Below are 15,000 nucleotides of genomic sequence, written 5' to 3'. Positions count from 1 at the left end.
GAACTAAGTAAATGAATGGCAAAGGGCTGTTATCGATGAAGTGTGTTCTTTGTGTTCTACAAACATTAAAGTAGTTTACCTGTTTTTGCACCAGTACAATTAAAATTGTACCAGTTCAATATATTCTGTACCAGTTCAAAAACAAATTGTACCAAAGTGCAAATTGAACTACAACATATACATTGGCACTTGTGCACTTGTAAGGAGGGTACAATAAGGTGTTGTTTTTGTGGCAGGAGGCATACTGCTTCCTGATATAGGAATGCATTTTAGCTGAGTTGTTTGGCGTGGGGGTTATCTCTTGGTTACGTCTGATAAGAGGAATAAATAATTGTTATGGTAACCGCCCCAGTTTAGCACTAGGCTTGATTTGAACAGCTTGTTCTTTGAGAATCACTTTTTCCCTGTTTTTTTTCCTTTGTATACAGGACCCAACCAAAAGTATGTGATTAAACTGGTTGCTAATAACAGTAAAGGCAATGGTCTGGACATCCAAAATATCATTCAGACTGTCCCTGACGACAGTAAGTATTGGATAGACACTATAAATTTTTGCAATCTATGTAGCCATAATTGTCCAATTTCTTACACTCTTTTTATAAAAATACATTAAGTGGTCGCAGATCAAGTCCAGTATATGTAGATCTGGTTAGATTTGGGCAGGGATGTCATTAAGTTCTGCAGTCACCTAATTAAACCAGCGAAAAGAGGTCTTCCCACAAGATGAAGTTCAACTGATCCTCAAAAGTTAAAGGAATTTCTTAATGCTCATTGTCCAAAGTCATGGGTTGGGTTCCTTAGTGAGTGGATATAGCTTTTTCGTACCGATATCCCACATTTAATTTTGTCAAAAGAATATTAAAAGTGTCTTTCACTCCCATTTTTATGCAAGAACTTGAATTTTTTGTTTGGCAGAACTGGAGCCTGTAAAAGCTGTTTCAGCTATACCACTGTCTTCAAAAGTAGTGCGCATTTCATGGGAAGACACAAAAGTCTCCATTTCTGCACCAATTGTGTATCATGTGTACCATTCCCAACAAAACCAGCTCAGGTACTGTGGAAATACAACTGAGAAGTTTATCAAGTGCATTGGGTTGAAGCCTTACACTAGATACTTGTTCTTGGTGAGACGAAATGATGAGAGAATCAATGCTACGGCAAAAAACTTCACCTTGGAGGACAGTGAGTATAATTTAGCTCTCTATAGTAGCCTTTTATTGCAACGATAAGTCTATAAATCATTTAAAAAGGAGAATTCTGATTGGTTCTCTGAATTTTGCATTATGGACCGCTAAGATGGGCAGCTCACAAAGCAGCACATTTATGTTGCCAAACTGTTCCCAGTATCTGTTTCCATTTAACAGACATAAAAAGAAAAAATGCGAAAAATATTTTTCATTTGGTCATGTCGGGGTTCCAGTATGTATTTTACTTGCCAGAACTGTTAATAGAAACAGGTGAAGAGGCAACACTCAAGGAATAGAAAACCCTGCACAAGACACCCAATGTAATAAGAGATCTTATTCAACTAACCTGTTCAGTTTCTACTGGGAAAAGATTTGTCTTGTTCCTATTTTGCAAGTTTACATACCTCACCATAAACTTGCAAAAAAAAGGAACCAGACCAATATTTTCCCAATACAGACTGAACAGGCTAGTCTGATATAATCTATATATTATTAATTTTTGGATGGTGGATAGCTCAATAGGGGTAGAACACTGCACCTTGATCACATAGGTCATAGGATGGAAACCCTTTTCAAGCCCAAATTTTTCAGGCTTTTTGTACTGCTTAAGATAGTGTTCATGACTGGGATGATAACAAAAAAATCTTAACATGCTTTTATTCCAACCTAGTATTCTCCATGAACACTTTCAAAAATATATAGATATATTGTCACCCTATCCTTTTGAAAGGCATGTTTGTTTTCTTGTTTGTTTGTTGTTGCAAGTGTAGTGAGGTTACAAGAATGGTTTCTTACTTTTTTCAAGTAGGTATTTGGTGCTTCCATATGTCATCAGGGGGCTGCCTCTTTTTGTAGGTGGCATGGAGCAGCAGGCTATGCTATAGATTTTTCAGTGTGAACTCAGTCTGTCTATAAAACTGACCCATGGGCACTCTTTTGTTTAATTTTGCAGAGCCAGGTGTTCCCATATATCTGACAGGAAACCCAAATGAAGAAGACTTTACTCGTCTGACTCTGCAATGGCAACCTCCACAGGAACTTAATGGTCTCATTCTTGAATACCGCATATATTACACTAAAAATGTTAATGCTTCAGATGGCAAGTGGAAGTCCGTAGATGTGATTGAACACAAATTGACTAAAGAAATTTCTGGTCTCCAATCTGGGACAACTTATTATTTCAAGATGAAAGCACGCACCAAGAAAGGCTGGGGACCACTTTCAAAAGTTACAAAAATCGCCACTCTATCAGGTAAGCTGAGAGGTTGTCAAGAATGAAGGTCCCAAGGGAATTCCATCTGTGGGAGTTAAGTGTATTAATAATTAAAATTATGTGTCTTCTCCATTAAAAAAAAGACAATGTTTCACTGGTGTCATGTGTCTACATACTTTGCAACAGATCAAAGGCAACATGTGTTTTCAAAAAACTTAGTATTGCCCATGATAAAATGTATAACCATGTGAATGCTGATAACTTTGAACACTGAGGTTTCTTAACTTCTCTTGTTCAAATACTTGTTCTTTGTTTTTTACCTCTTTGGTCCTTTACATCATGAAAGATTCACTTAACTAATTAATAGTTAACTTATTTTATTGTATCACCTTTTCTGCGGCTTTTTTTCCTCTTGTGAAAACTGGGGGTTTTTTGTGGCAAAGGAATAAACTAAATTATCTGGAGACTGTAACTCCTTTTTCCGAAGAACACACGATAAAAGCAAACTCTGGAGCTTTTGCTTCTATCTCAGATGTGAATTTTGCCGCCAATAAAATTGCAGCATAAAGTTGCTGCTAATAAAATGGATGATAAATACACACTGCCCGATTTTTCTCTTTCTTGGTGTTTTACAACAGACCTTCCTGGAACACCTGGTCCAGTGCCAGCAGGTAATATTATTTTTTTGATACTGTTTGCTAGTCCCAAATTAGCCTGGACAGCCATGAGACCAATATGTTTTTGGCTTGTATCTAACAAAGAGTCACAGCCAACATACTATACTACTTGCTTAACTTTTTCCCCTTTGTATTAAAAGAGGAAGAATGAGCACTTTACTGGTTGCCTAATTTGTAATCATAAGTGTTTTTTTATAAATCTGCACCTCATTAGCAACGTGTTAGTAATGTTATGGTTCAATTTCATATTAGGTTCAGAAATTTTTTTTTTCAAACTAGTTTACTTTGGATTCTTCCTTTGTTTCAGATTAGGGTGATGAATACTAGACAAAGCTAAAATCAAAATTGAACTGGTTTGGAAAATTTTGAACCAAGAAAAAATTTGAAACATGATATTAACAAGAAAAAGTGTCTGAAGGGTGGTCAACTCAACACAATTTAATAGTCATTTATGTAGTATTTTCCTCTATACGAGATACTATAAGCCAGCATGCTAGTTATTACTTTTTTGTAATACTCAAATAGGAAAAGTCTGTTGTCATTCCTTTACACCTTCATTGACCACTTTTATTAATGAATTTATTTGATGTGGTCCAGATAATTTAATTAACATAATTCTAATTCGAAGTGCAAAGAAATTTGGATAGAAAAAAGCCTGGATTCACTTCTCTTGTTGTGGGGAAAACAGTGAAAAGCCAAAAATAATATTGGTAGTCTGTTTGTTTCAGCTTCGAGAAAAAAAAAAAGCATCAGAGACTGAAAAAGTTTTTGAGGAGCATTGATGAGAGAGTGGGCCGTCCAGAAATGTGGCCCGCTTCAGTTCACAGACTCGCTATCATTACTGGATTGAGTTTGTTGGTTCTCTGCTCTGCTCCGAGATGTTTTTCTCTGGGTAATACGGTTTTCCCTCCACACCAAAAACTGTCATTTCATTTTATCTGCTTTGATTTTGCATAATTTTATATGATGTATAGTCTCCCCAATTAGTATTTTTAGAATAATAATTATTAGTATAATTACATACTCTTTAGGTAATTATTCAAAATTCTCTGCTCTGATTGGCTGCGCTTGAGGCCACCAAATGGCCGCAAGCCGTTTTGTCGAGGTGGCAGACGAAAAAATTCATTGTTTTAAAGAAAATGCATATTTTTTCAAATAATCACCCATGTAATTATACTGAAACAATCATTCACCTGAGGCGTGGTGAATAATTGTTTATTATTATCACTGTGATTTCTTATCATGTTTATAGTTAACAACTATTCACCGAACTTCGCGGCTCGGTAAATATCCACCACTAGCCACCAACACTGACAGAGGTGAATAGTTGTTTTAGTATATAGTCAAACAGTGAGATAATATAGCTCAAATAGATGAATTTGACTCATTTATTGCTGCACAGATTACAGCATTTTCGGGCGCGAATTCAGCGAGAATTGCTCAGAGGTGAATAGCAAAGGATATCCGGAGTTTGAGTAGCCAATCAGCGTGCGAGTTCAACGCTATCCACTGTTTTAGTATATGCTAATTTATACTATCTCCATTACCTATTATATTGTCTGATTACACCTCTTTTCACTTATGGTATAGAGAATTGATTTTGTTTCCATCGTTATCATTCTCATTATTATCGCATTTCAGTGTCAAGCACGTCCACATCTGATGGAGCTGATGCCGAAGCAGCAGCAGGAGCACAAACGACAGGGGGCCTGAAGAACAAGACCTTGTGGATTGTGATAGCTGCTGTGGCTGGAATTACACTCATTGCTATCATCATTATTAGTGTTATTCTTTGTAAGAAGAGATCGGGAGATGACATACAGAGGTAAACACTTGTTTTATTATTGAGAGATACCGTATGAGCAGGACTATGGCAAATCGTTTTCAATCCCAGACTGGTCTCTAGCAAATAATTTATCTGACTTGCAAAATTGAGATGACCTGCGCGTCTAAGGGCCGATTTACACGATACGATTTTGTCGCATGGGACAAGCTCACGACAGGCCTACGACATGACTTACGATTGTCGCAGCGTTTTAAAACATGTTTTAAAATGCTACGACATTTTTTCTGACGTACACAACAATCGTAAATCATGTCGTGGGCCTATCGTAAGCCGTTGTCGCATGCGACAAAGTCGTACCGTGTAAATCGGGCCTAATACAACTAGTATTCTTGGTGAATAAAAAACTTCACCACTCAGCTACACTGTTCCTTAGTGGTACTCCCCTCCTAAGAAGGTTTCTGGATCAGCCGCTGCAAATGGTCGCGTCTACATCAAACAACTACATTTTTACCACAATTGCTTGTAATCTCGCAATCTGATTGGCTAATTTGCCGTTGTCGATGAGAGCCGAGACAACGCTGCACTCAATTCGTGCGAAAGTTTTTTTAATCATTTCTAATTATGTTATTCTTGCATGCTTTTCAACACTCCTTTTTTACATTTTACTACCTTACTTCTTTGTTTAATATTTATACTTGTGCAAAAAAACGTTGCGTCTTTTTACCGTTAGTTTTTACTTCAAAACGTTTAAGTGGTACTACGACCAAAAAAACAATTCTCTTTTTCTTTGGATTTCAAAACTATGTTAACTAAACACTAACTGACCCAAGTTTTAAGTTCTGATTTTAAAAAGACACCTGTTTATTTTAACTGGAATTTTCTTATTTATTGGTCCGCCATTACTAACTTTAAAATCTTGACAGAGCTGGGTGGAGGAGAAAATGACGTCAAAGACTCGCTAGTTTAAGAATGCAATGCATGTGTACGCGGCCGAATTAATATGCAGCACGGGAGTTTCGGGCTTTCAGAAGTTTAAACCCGTGTTTTGCATATGTAATAAATTGCGTTTACACGCTGAAATTTTAAGCTAGTGAGTAAATGACGTCATTTTCTCTAGATCCAACCCTCTGAGGTCCAATCGGCCAGTTTTGAACGTGAGTAATGGCGGACCGTGAAATCCAAAACTTACACTCAAAATAAACAGCCTTTGGATGAAACTCAAAGCTCAAAATTTTGCCAGTTAGGTGTTAAGCAAACACGCTTTCAAAATGTGAAGAAAAAAAGGAAATGATTTTTTGATCATAGTACCACTTTAAGTTGATTTCATTTTCTTTTCCAGTGAAACCTTTAAAATTATCAATCTGGATAAAGGGTCTTAGTTCCTAAAGAAACTGTGGTGCTGTTTCTGTAGGAAGTGAAAGAGAGAAATGGGTTGATGTGGTCAATTGACCACCAAAAGCTGACATTTCAAGCGTTAGCCCTTTGTCCGAGCAAATTTGGGAATTGTTCATTTTTCAAATCGGCTTCCTCACTCCCCACGGAATTAACAAACGCTTTTCTTTCAGGCATTAGCCACGTTCGGTTGCTATCTTTCACTGTATGAAATGTCCCCTGCTCGCAGAGGTCCCTTTTGTTTGGTGTTCGCTGATCTGACGAGAATGGGAAAAGATACCTCTGCCATGGGTCGAAACTCACTTTGTTAAACATGCGCGGCGGTTACTTAGCTGAATCCTCACGTGATACTTAGTGTTGTGTGCGCTCACGTAACAACAGCAGAATTACTGTGAAGGAATACACGGGACACAGCGGGCTCAAATCACAGTCAGCAAACATATCATGGGGCTTGCGGTTTGAAGAGTGACTTCCAAGGTTGTGGACAGCGGTTGGATCACAGTGAATTTCGATCCATGGCCGCAGAGGTCTCTTCTCCCGCACTTGTCAGCGCAGCGAACACAAAAGAAAAGAGACCTTTGCGAACAGGGAATATAAATTTACCAAATGAACGTAGTTGATAAACTTATTTCTGTGTTTAAAATTTTCAGGCTTCAATAGCGAGAAGTAGAACTTTCAATTTAGGCAATAGTTATTGTACTCGCGTTTGTCGGATATGAGGTTGGTTAGGACTGCGTACCGTCTCAGATCCAACGCGAGCATATGGCTCAATATTATATAACCTTGCGGTCTAGAGTTTTCTGCAAAAAAGAGCATTGCTGAATTTGCTACTAAAGTGACCACCAACCTTCTGTTGCTGGGCATTACTAAACCACGAAACAGCGTTACGAAACACCAAAGCACTATGTATTACCCCACCATGCACTGACTACTAACCGACAAAGGTTGGATTTGAGGTTAAATGTAGGCCTAAAACGTTTTTGCTTCCGTCTCAATCTTAATCTGAATCCTAATCTTAATCTCAATTAATTAGAAGCAATAACGTTTTAGGCCTAAAACGGTATTTAATCTCAAAATCCAGCCGTTGTCGGCTAGTAGTCAATGAATTCTGGGTTCATACAAGGTGTTTCAGTATTTCGTTTCGGTGTTTCGCTGATTTTTGGTTAAGTAATGTCCTCTGAGGCTACGTGCATGGTTGAACTGTAGTAACATTCTTCTTCAGAAAACCTCCAACATACAAACAAGTAATTCAATCCAATGGATCTGCCAAAAAGAAACAAAAAGAAGAAAAGAATCCCGATCTGTGGATCAACCATACTGACAACATGGAAATGAAACCTGTCGAATCTGTTAATCCAGCTCCTGACGTCACAAACACCACAGCCTTGATACCCAGGTACGTGTCAAGGTTTCGATTTACTATTAAGCAGTTGTCACGAACATGGAGAAGTACAGAATGTCTGTACCAACTGAAAGTAGAAGGCAGTTCAGGAACAAGAGCTCTCGACATGCCATGGGTTTGGTCGAGAATTCTCTTAACTGACTAACGGTTATTGCATTAACTGCCGACCGGGAAGTCGTGGGTTGTACTTCCGGTGGACAAACATTCAGGGTCTTAAAATAACTGAGGAGAAAGTGCTACCGGTGTAATCGTACCTGTAAATGGATAGACTTTCTACTTTTCTCCGTCTCACAACCCACACACGTTAAAGAAGTGTATATGACAGATTTTATTTATTTATTTATTTATTTATTTATTTATTTATTTATTTATTCAATCGAAACATCATGGTTTTCTGAGGTAAAAACAAGCCTAAAAAATTCCAATCCCTTTTTTCATTCTCTGCCTTATAGCTTTTTAAAAAGAGGGATTTTCACTTCCTGTGGGGTACAAAACCGCGCTAGTAAGGAGACTGGGAATAGCAGGCCAGTGACGTCAACACAGGAGCGCAGGGAATTTCGTTCTTTTGTCTTTTGCATTATTGCCATAAAATACAATGCATTTTGAAACTTCATCAATTGTATTGATAAGTTGATGTTTTCTCTTATTAGAGAGAATTAGTTTTACAATGCGGGGGAGACTGCTGACTGCTCACTTCCTGTCCGTCCGTGGCTTAGAAGAGCCTCGTGCTTAAGGTCCCCAATGTTGTTTTTTGTGTTTGTTAACAGAAGAACCGAAGAAATGCAGCCGCTCCAGGATTCACCGCTAGACCACCTTAATATTGACAATGAGAGGAGCTCTTTTCTGAATAGCGGGGATGCGGACTCCGACGATTTTGAAGACCTCCCTCCTCCCCCAATGCTGGACAGCGAAGCTGATCCTTACCTAGACTACCCTGATGACAACAGGACACCAACGCCACCCCCCTCTCCTGGCTTGCCACCATTCAGCCCTCCCAGACCCATTACACCTGTCCAAGGTAATGCTATGACAGGTAGAGAGAATCCAACTACTTAACTGGGTCTACCCCTAAGTTTGGTTTTGCAGAACAAGGAAGCATCAGCGAGATTCTGTCCATTTTCAGTCACATGACCGTTTAGTTTATTGTCCAGGGCCCGGTTGTTCGAAAGCCGATTAACTTAATCCAGGATTAGCGTATACCTTTGCTTCATGTTTTCAACTTTTTGGTGTAAGATTCTTTTGCTTATTTTTGTTTTTCAAGATTGACTTCTTCTAACGAACGAACTAACGAATATCAGCGTTGAACAGCATTTGGGAGTGGAGAAATAAAACTCGTTGGTTAATTTTTAATCTGGGATGAGCGTTAATCGGCTTTTGAGCAACCGGGCCCTGATCATTTATTCATTAAGGGCTGATCGTCAATATGTAAGAGAGTTTTGTCATCGCATTTACGTGGAACGTCAGGAAAATATGACACAGCACTATAAGATGGTGATTCAGTGTGATAAAAGATTAGCTTCTCCATACTTTCCCCCTCCCTCGAATCCAATGTTGGTTTAGAAGCGGCCCAAGGATTGCACAGTATTTTTTCTCGACGTTATCAATATTGGTATTGGGGAAAGAAGGGATCAATAGACTTGGCGAGTGCATGTCCTATGACGTTCACGCCGGAATTTTTCCCAAGAGTTTTGTCCAAAATTGTAGCTCATAGAGCACGGAAATTCTCGATTTCTCTTACAACAGGCAGGAGCGTCTGCAAAGTAAATTTAAGCAAAACCTGGTAGTTTACTTAGAGATGAGGCATATTAATCGTGTTATGTACTTTGTATTTTTGAATTATTAATTTTATATTTTTAACGTATTGGAAAAGAAAAGTACTTTTTCTTGTAACTTAACTAGTACAATAGATACTTTTATTGGGTAGTCATGAGAATTAGTTGTTATATCATCAAGATCACACCTCTTAAGCTGATAATTATTTTCATTCTCAATACCTGTCTGACTGGCATTTCATTAAAATTGTGAGGAGAATTTACTTTCTGGTCACTCCCAGGAGTCAAAGGTTACTTAATGCAAAAAATTGAAATGTGTCGTTGCTGTTGTTGTTGTTGTTGTAAGAGATCAGCTAAAATCAAACAAGTTTCCTTGAATTTTGGCAAAACGAAAATTTCAGCCTGTTTGGCGCAAATGAATCACTGAATTATGACGCTAACTAAGTCTTTTTTTGGCAGTAGACAGAAAGCCAATTTATCCGGTGACAAGCACACCAAGATATCAACCGAATCTCTCGCGGACAGGCTCTTGTGGTAACACTCTTGATATGGCAGATCCTCGTCCTCCGCACAGATCAAGGTCCTACGATCCTGACTTTTGGATGCCAAATGCAAAGGTGTGTTACAGTTCCATTTTATGGTTATCGTTGTCGTCGTTCTCTGCCTTTCGTGCTAAAAGCAAATTGAAATGACAAATTTTCTGGCTCTGTGGAGGACGTAAGTATGAATGTAAATTATAATTTGAGTTCTAGATTGTTATATGCAGAATAGGTAACGAAAAGGGAATAATGAACTCATTGCCCCGCATTTTTCTAATCTTCTGTTTGAAGTAGCACAGAGTACTCTGTGAAAGTGCTGAATATCAGCAGTTTACGGTGCTTTACCGTCCACTCAGTGAAAGTACTGCTTCTTTTCATAGGTACCGGTTTATCCCATGGTTCATTCGATTCCGACCCAATCTTCAACATTACCAAGACCTAAGCCGCCAGTAGCTCCAGCGGATGATATCCAGTTACCCCCGGTGGGCTACAGTCGAAAAACACATCCCAATGGCTACTGGACACCACCACCAAAATACGAAGACATCTTTGCTCGACGATCAAAACCGCCTTCATCTCCACCAAGAGAACAGGTGCGGCTATACCTCAAGTGACTTTTAGGTAGCCCATTAAACTGTCGGATATCAATCAGTCCGATATTGCCGTGGCGAGTTTCCTTGCTAATTAGCGAGTGTCAATCAAATGAATGCAAATCGAAGCGATGTTGGCTTTTGGTCAGGGAAAACCGGAATACACGTAGGAAAACAACCAGGAGAAGGGAAAAGGACCAACAGTCATAACCTACATGTAACAATGGGAACTTTACGATCTACGACGCGATGGCAACGAGAACGCCACGTAAAAACAATATCATTTTTTTAAAAGAGGAAACATAATCGTGCTATTCCGGAATACGGTCAATCGAACGCACCATTAGTATTTCGGTTATTTACGTTAGGCTTCAAGATAATATCTTACGTTAGGCTTCAAGATGATATCTTACGCCAAACGTTGTGTTCATTTTTGTAGGATACTGTAGTAGCTGATCTTGATAAGGAAATTGCCGGCCTCGAAGGACTTATGAGAGACTTGAATGAAATAACTGCTGGCGACTACATCATCTAACAAGGTACGCCCATTGGCCCATGCATTGACTATTTACTTACTCTGCATTTCTTTTGTAAGCCCTACTTTGTTCTCAAGCTCTCTCTTACATTCCTCCTCAAGGAAAGAAAACAAAACATGAACTGATTAATGTCCTTATTTAAAGGCCATTCGCAATAAGTGTTGCAATGAGTGTCTTTCATTGTTAAATTTTTTTTAATCATTTGTATCCAGTACAATGAAAAAGATTTTCACAAGGCATTCTGGTCTTGGCGGTAAAATGATGCCATCATGCTCCAACCAAACTTATTCGGATTTCAGGTCTCCTTTCACATGTATCTTTTGTATATACATCGTCTTAGCGTGTGAAGCCTATTCGAATACGTAGGCTGTACCTAGTGCCTAATTTTGGACAGGATAAGTGAGACATGCCCCTGCGCCCAGTCCAAAATTTCAAACGCGGAACATGATCCTTTTGAAGATAAGTTCAGTAAAATTCATGTTGAGAACAAATGTTGAAGATATTTTCGGGTCCTTTCCTTTCATAGGTTTCTACGTGAAGTTGAATGTAAGAGCAGGAAGAAGACGTACTGTCAGAAAGTTGCGAATCAAACATTGTCGCTGTGGGACTAGTGATCAGTCTTGGTTTCTGAATCTTGGACGCCATCATCAATTTTAACCAGGAAGACTGAATATTACACGTCCTTCTTCAAAATGGATGGCATAAACTGACACGTAACATTAAATTTCAGAGATTTAAAAGTATTTTACATTTATAAACGAGAAAGAATAATGTAATCTACATTATATAACATTATTTTTGTACCGGGAAACGTGTAATTAACGCTTTGTCTTCTCTATGGTAATTATGAACATTTTCCCTGGTAAGATTTCCTGTTAATGCGGTTAAAATTGTTTTTCACATCATTTTCAGAGAAATGTACAGAGTTTTGTTGCCCCCTACCTTTTCCATCCATCAAATCACCGCTTTTAGCTCGTAAAAGTAAAAGCGACGTCTACTTTTTGCAACACAAGAATTTGTTGTGCAAGGTGGTAAAACGCGCAACAAACCATCACAACTTGGAACACAACATTGTTGCGCGACAAGTTGCACGAAAAATGTTGCCCGTATATGATATCATGCAGTGCGAAAATACCGGGTTCCTATTCACAATCTCATTTCAAAAAAAGTAAAATCCGTATACACACCATTGCTGCCTTGCTTTGCGGTCGAAGCCTTACCAAATGCAATCGAAAAGCTCAAAGCTCAGGTTAGTTACCTCGACAGTGATCGCAAATGTCACTGCCTTATCTATGAATACACCAATTCGGCTAACTCAACGTTGTACCCAATTCAGATCCATTGGGAATAAAACGCTTTGTTCCAAATATTTTCATATGAAAGCTACATTATCATGCAAATACAATACACAAAGAATCTTAATCCCGAGAGATTTGAATTGGGTACAACATTGCGTTAGCCGAATTGGTCTGTTGTGTTGGAATAGCTAACTTTACAGAAGTTGTTAGGAAAAAAAGGCCTCTCGTGCCATCTTGGTTGGGGATTAGCAAAGTTTCAATTGCAGTGAAGAATGTGATTCTGATTAACTTCATATTATTAACAAGTTAATTCAAAGGAGATTATTCGGTGAAGCGAACATATTCAATCCAGAATGACTGGCAACAAACCTTTGAATTTCTGATAAACGCTTGTGATCAAAATTATGGCCGCAAAATTTACCGCGTCAGTCAAAGATGTAGAATTTCAAACAACAATGACCTTATCCCGTTTGATGAATGAAATCCAGGAATCCGTCAGTCACTTCAAATGTAGCAGGGTTACTGAAAGATAGTTCGAAATTTTTCAGAAAGGTCTGTTGGTGATACCACGTGGTACTTAGCTAAAAGAACCTTATCAAAGATAACTTTTTTGTTCGGTGTAATTCAGGGATGAATTCGGTCGAAATAGTTTTGTCTATCCTGTGATTGTTTTTCGCGGAAAAGCGCTTCGTCACAGACTACTTTCTTTGCAGGGAATCATTATTCTAGATTTGCAACTGTAAGTTATTGTTTGTTGCATAGAGTGAATTTCAATCGAGTGTCGTAAAACCAAAACCAAAGTAATTACTTTGGCCAATCAAAAAGGGCGGAGACAATCCGGTAAACCAATCAAAATTCGAAGTGATTACAAGTAGCTGACACAAAGCGCGGAAAAATGTGCACGCGCGAGCCGCGATTGGTTTTGGTTTCTCTTTTGATTGGTTGAAAAAGTCGCGTGAGAACTTTGAACCAATCACTGAGTGAAGTAATCATAAACCAGAGCAATTCGCTAATTACTTTCGACACTCAATTGGAAAGCGCTCTATGTTCTGTTTATGGACGCCATAAATTTGTACATAAAGAGAAGAGAATTGTATGTGACTATAGTAGCACTGTTAACTTTGTCATTGGTTTCTTTCTTTGAGTGGTAACCCTTCCTTCTGCAAGTTACTTTATAACACAAAGTTGTCAGGTTTATCAACCTCTCCTTCCAATCTAAGGGAATGTTTAATCCGGAACAGAGCACCATACGATGTAATTAGCTGGAAATCGATTTTGATAAGGGAGGAATTCGATCAACTGAGCCCGCATGCGATCATAAAAGTGGGTCCAGAAATGCAAGGAATTAGAGGCACACCTATCTCAATAAGCGTCACGAAGTGTCACTTGCTCTTCTCCCAGGTTTACAGGAAAACAGACAATGGACCATTTCCGAGTTGCTGTTTGCCTCGGTTTCGAATTAAATCTTGGTGCTCAACTATTGAAAGGGAAATGAGTTTGATTTGCATAAGAATATGCAACTCATTTCCATTAAATTTGAATGGTTTTGCACCAGGACTCACTTTGAAACTGAGGCATGCAGCAACTCGGAAATGGGCTATTAATTTAACCCTTTAACCCATTAACCCCTGGGGATTCCCCATTGACGAGTAAAATCGTCTGGCGTTACACAGAGTAAAATCTATAAGTGGCACTACTGCGACTATTGTGACAACGAGTTAACGTCACGGAGTGTCCTTTTCGCTCTGTTCCTCAAGTCAAGAAAAACAACACGAACCCTAGCACCAACAGTGATTTTCCCAGGATAAGCGCTGAAGTGCGGTACGCGATGCTGCTTTGTCGCGTTAAGCATGGAGCTTTGTCATTCGGCGGCCATGCTCGTACCCCGAGCCTCTAGTTGACTTGTTTGGAAGCGAGTTCAGGGGGTGCAAGACAAAAGTTTTCAGTCCCACGGGACTCAAAATTGTCGCCATGTGAAAAAAGCGCATTTCAAGCGCCCGTGTGGCCAAAAAAAACAATTCATATTTTTCTTATGATTTGAAAACTATGTTAACCAAACACTAAGCGACCAAAGTTTTCAGCCTTGATTTCACACAGACACCTGTTCATTTTAACTGGAATTTTCCTACATAATGGTCCGCAATTACAAACTTAAAGTTTTTGAGAGAGCTGAGTTTCAGAATGCAATGCGTGTGTACGCCGCAGAAGATTAATATGCAGCACGGGGGTATTGGGCTTTCAGACTTTAACTCGCGTTTTGCATATATAATAAGCTGCATTCACACGCTGAAAATATAAGCGAGTGAGCCTTTGAGGTCACTTTTTCTGGGATCCAACCCTCTTGAGGTCCAATCGGTCAGTTTTGAACTTGAGTAATGGCGGACTGTGAAATCCGAAACTTACAGGGCCTTTGGATAAAAATCAAAGCTCAAATTTTTGACAGTCAAGTCAAACACACTTTCAAAATCTGAAAAAAAAAAAAAGAAAAAAGAAAGGATTTTTTTTATCCCAGTGGCACTTTAAAGAATGAGGGGGATAAAGTCCCGTTTGCTCTTAGAAATTTTTGTCGTTCTTTTCAACTTTTTTGCAGCAAGTTGCAGCAAGTTAG

The 15,000-nt window shown here is 38.8% G+C and overlaps 1 protein-coding gene across 2 annotated transcripts in view; it reads left to right on the top strand.

The window, feature by feature from the left end:
• The window catches only part of LOC138042044 (neogenin-like), a 38,208-nt gene extending 26,230 nt beyond the window's left edge, over positions 1-11,978 (top strand). Inside the window, exons 12-22 of one of the 2 annotated variants that reach the window (XM_068887779.1) lie at positions 429-524; positions 916-1,182; positions 2,140-2,439; positions 3,039-3,071; positions 4,719-4,902; positions 7,478-7,651; positions 8,425-8,675; positions 9,892-10,046; positions 10,349-10,561; positions 10,998-11,097; positions 11,621-11,978. In XM_068887779.1, the coding sequence (XP_068743880.1) occupies positions 429-524; positions 916-1,182; positions 2,140-2,439; positions 3,039-3,071; positions 4,719-4,902; positions 7,478-7,651; positions 8,425-8,675; positions 9,892-10,046; positions 10,349-10,561; positions 10,998-11,093 (1,769 nt within the window). In that variant the 3' untranslated portion in view covers positions 11,094-11,097; positions 11,621-11,978. Of the gene's footprint in view, positions 1-428; positions 525-915; positions 1,183-2,139; positions 2,440-3,038; positions 3,072-4,718; positions 4,903-7,477; positions 7,652-8,424; positions 8,676-9,888; positions 10,047-10,348; positions 10,562-10,997; positions 11,098-11,620 lie in introns of both variants that reach the window. The other variant, XM_068887778.1, reaches the window with a different exon arrangement.
• Positions 11,979-15,000: the final 3,022 nt, after the last annotated feature.

Source organism: Montipora capricornis, chromosome 3 (assembly GCF_036669925.1).
Source record: "Montipora capricornis isolate CH-2021 chromosome 3, ASM3666992v2, whole genome shotgun sequence".
Lineage (NCBI taxonomy): Eukaryota > Metazoa > Cnidaria > Anthozoa > Scleractinia > Acroporidae > Montipora > Montipora capricornis.
Note: the sequence above shows the minus strand (reverse complement) of the source record. Positions and strands in the feature narration are given on the sequence as shown.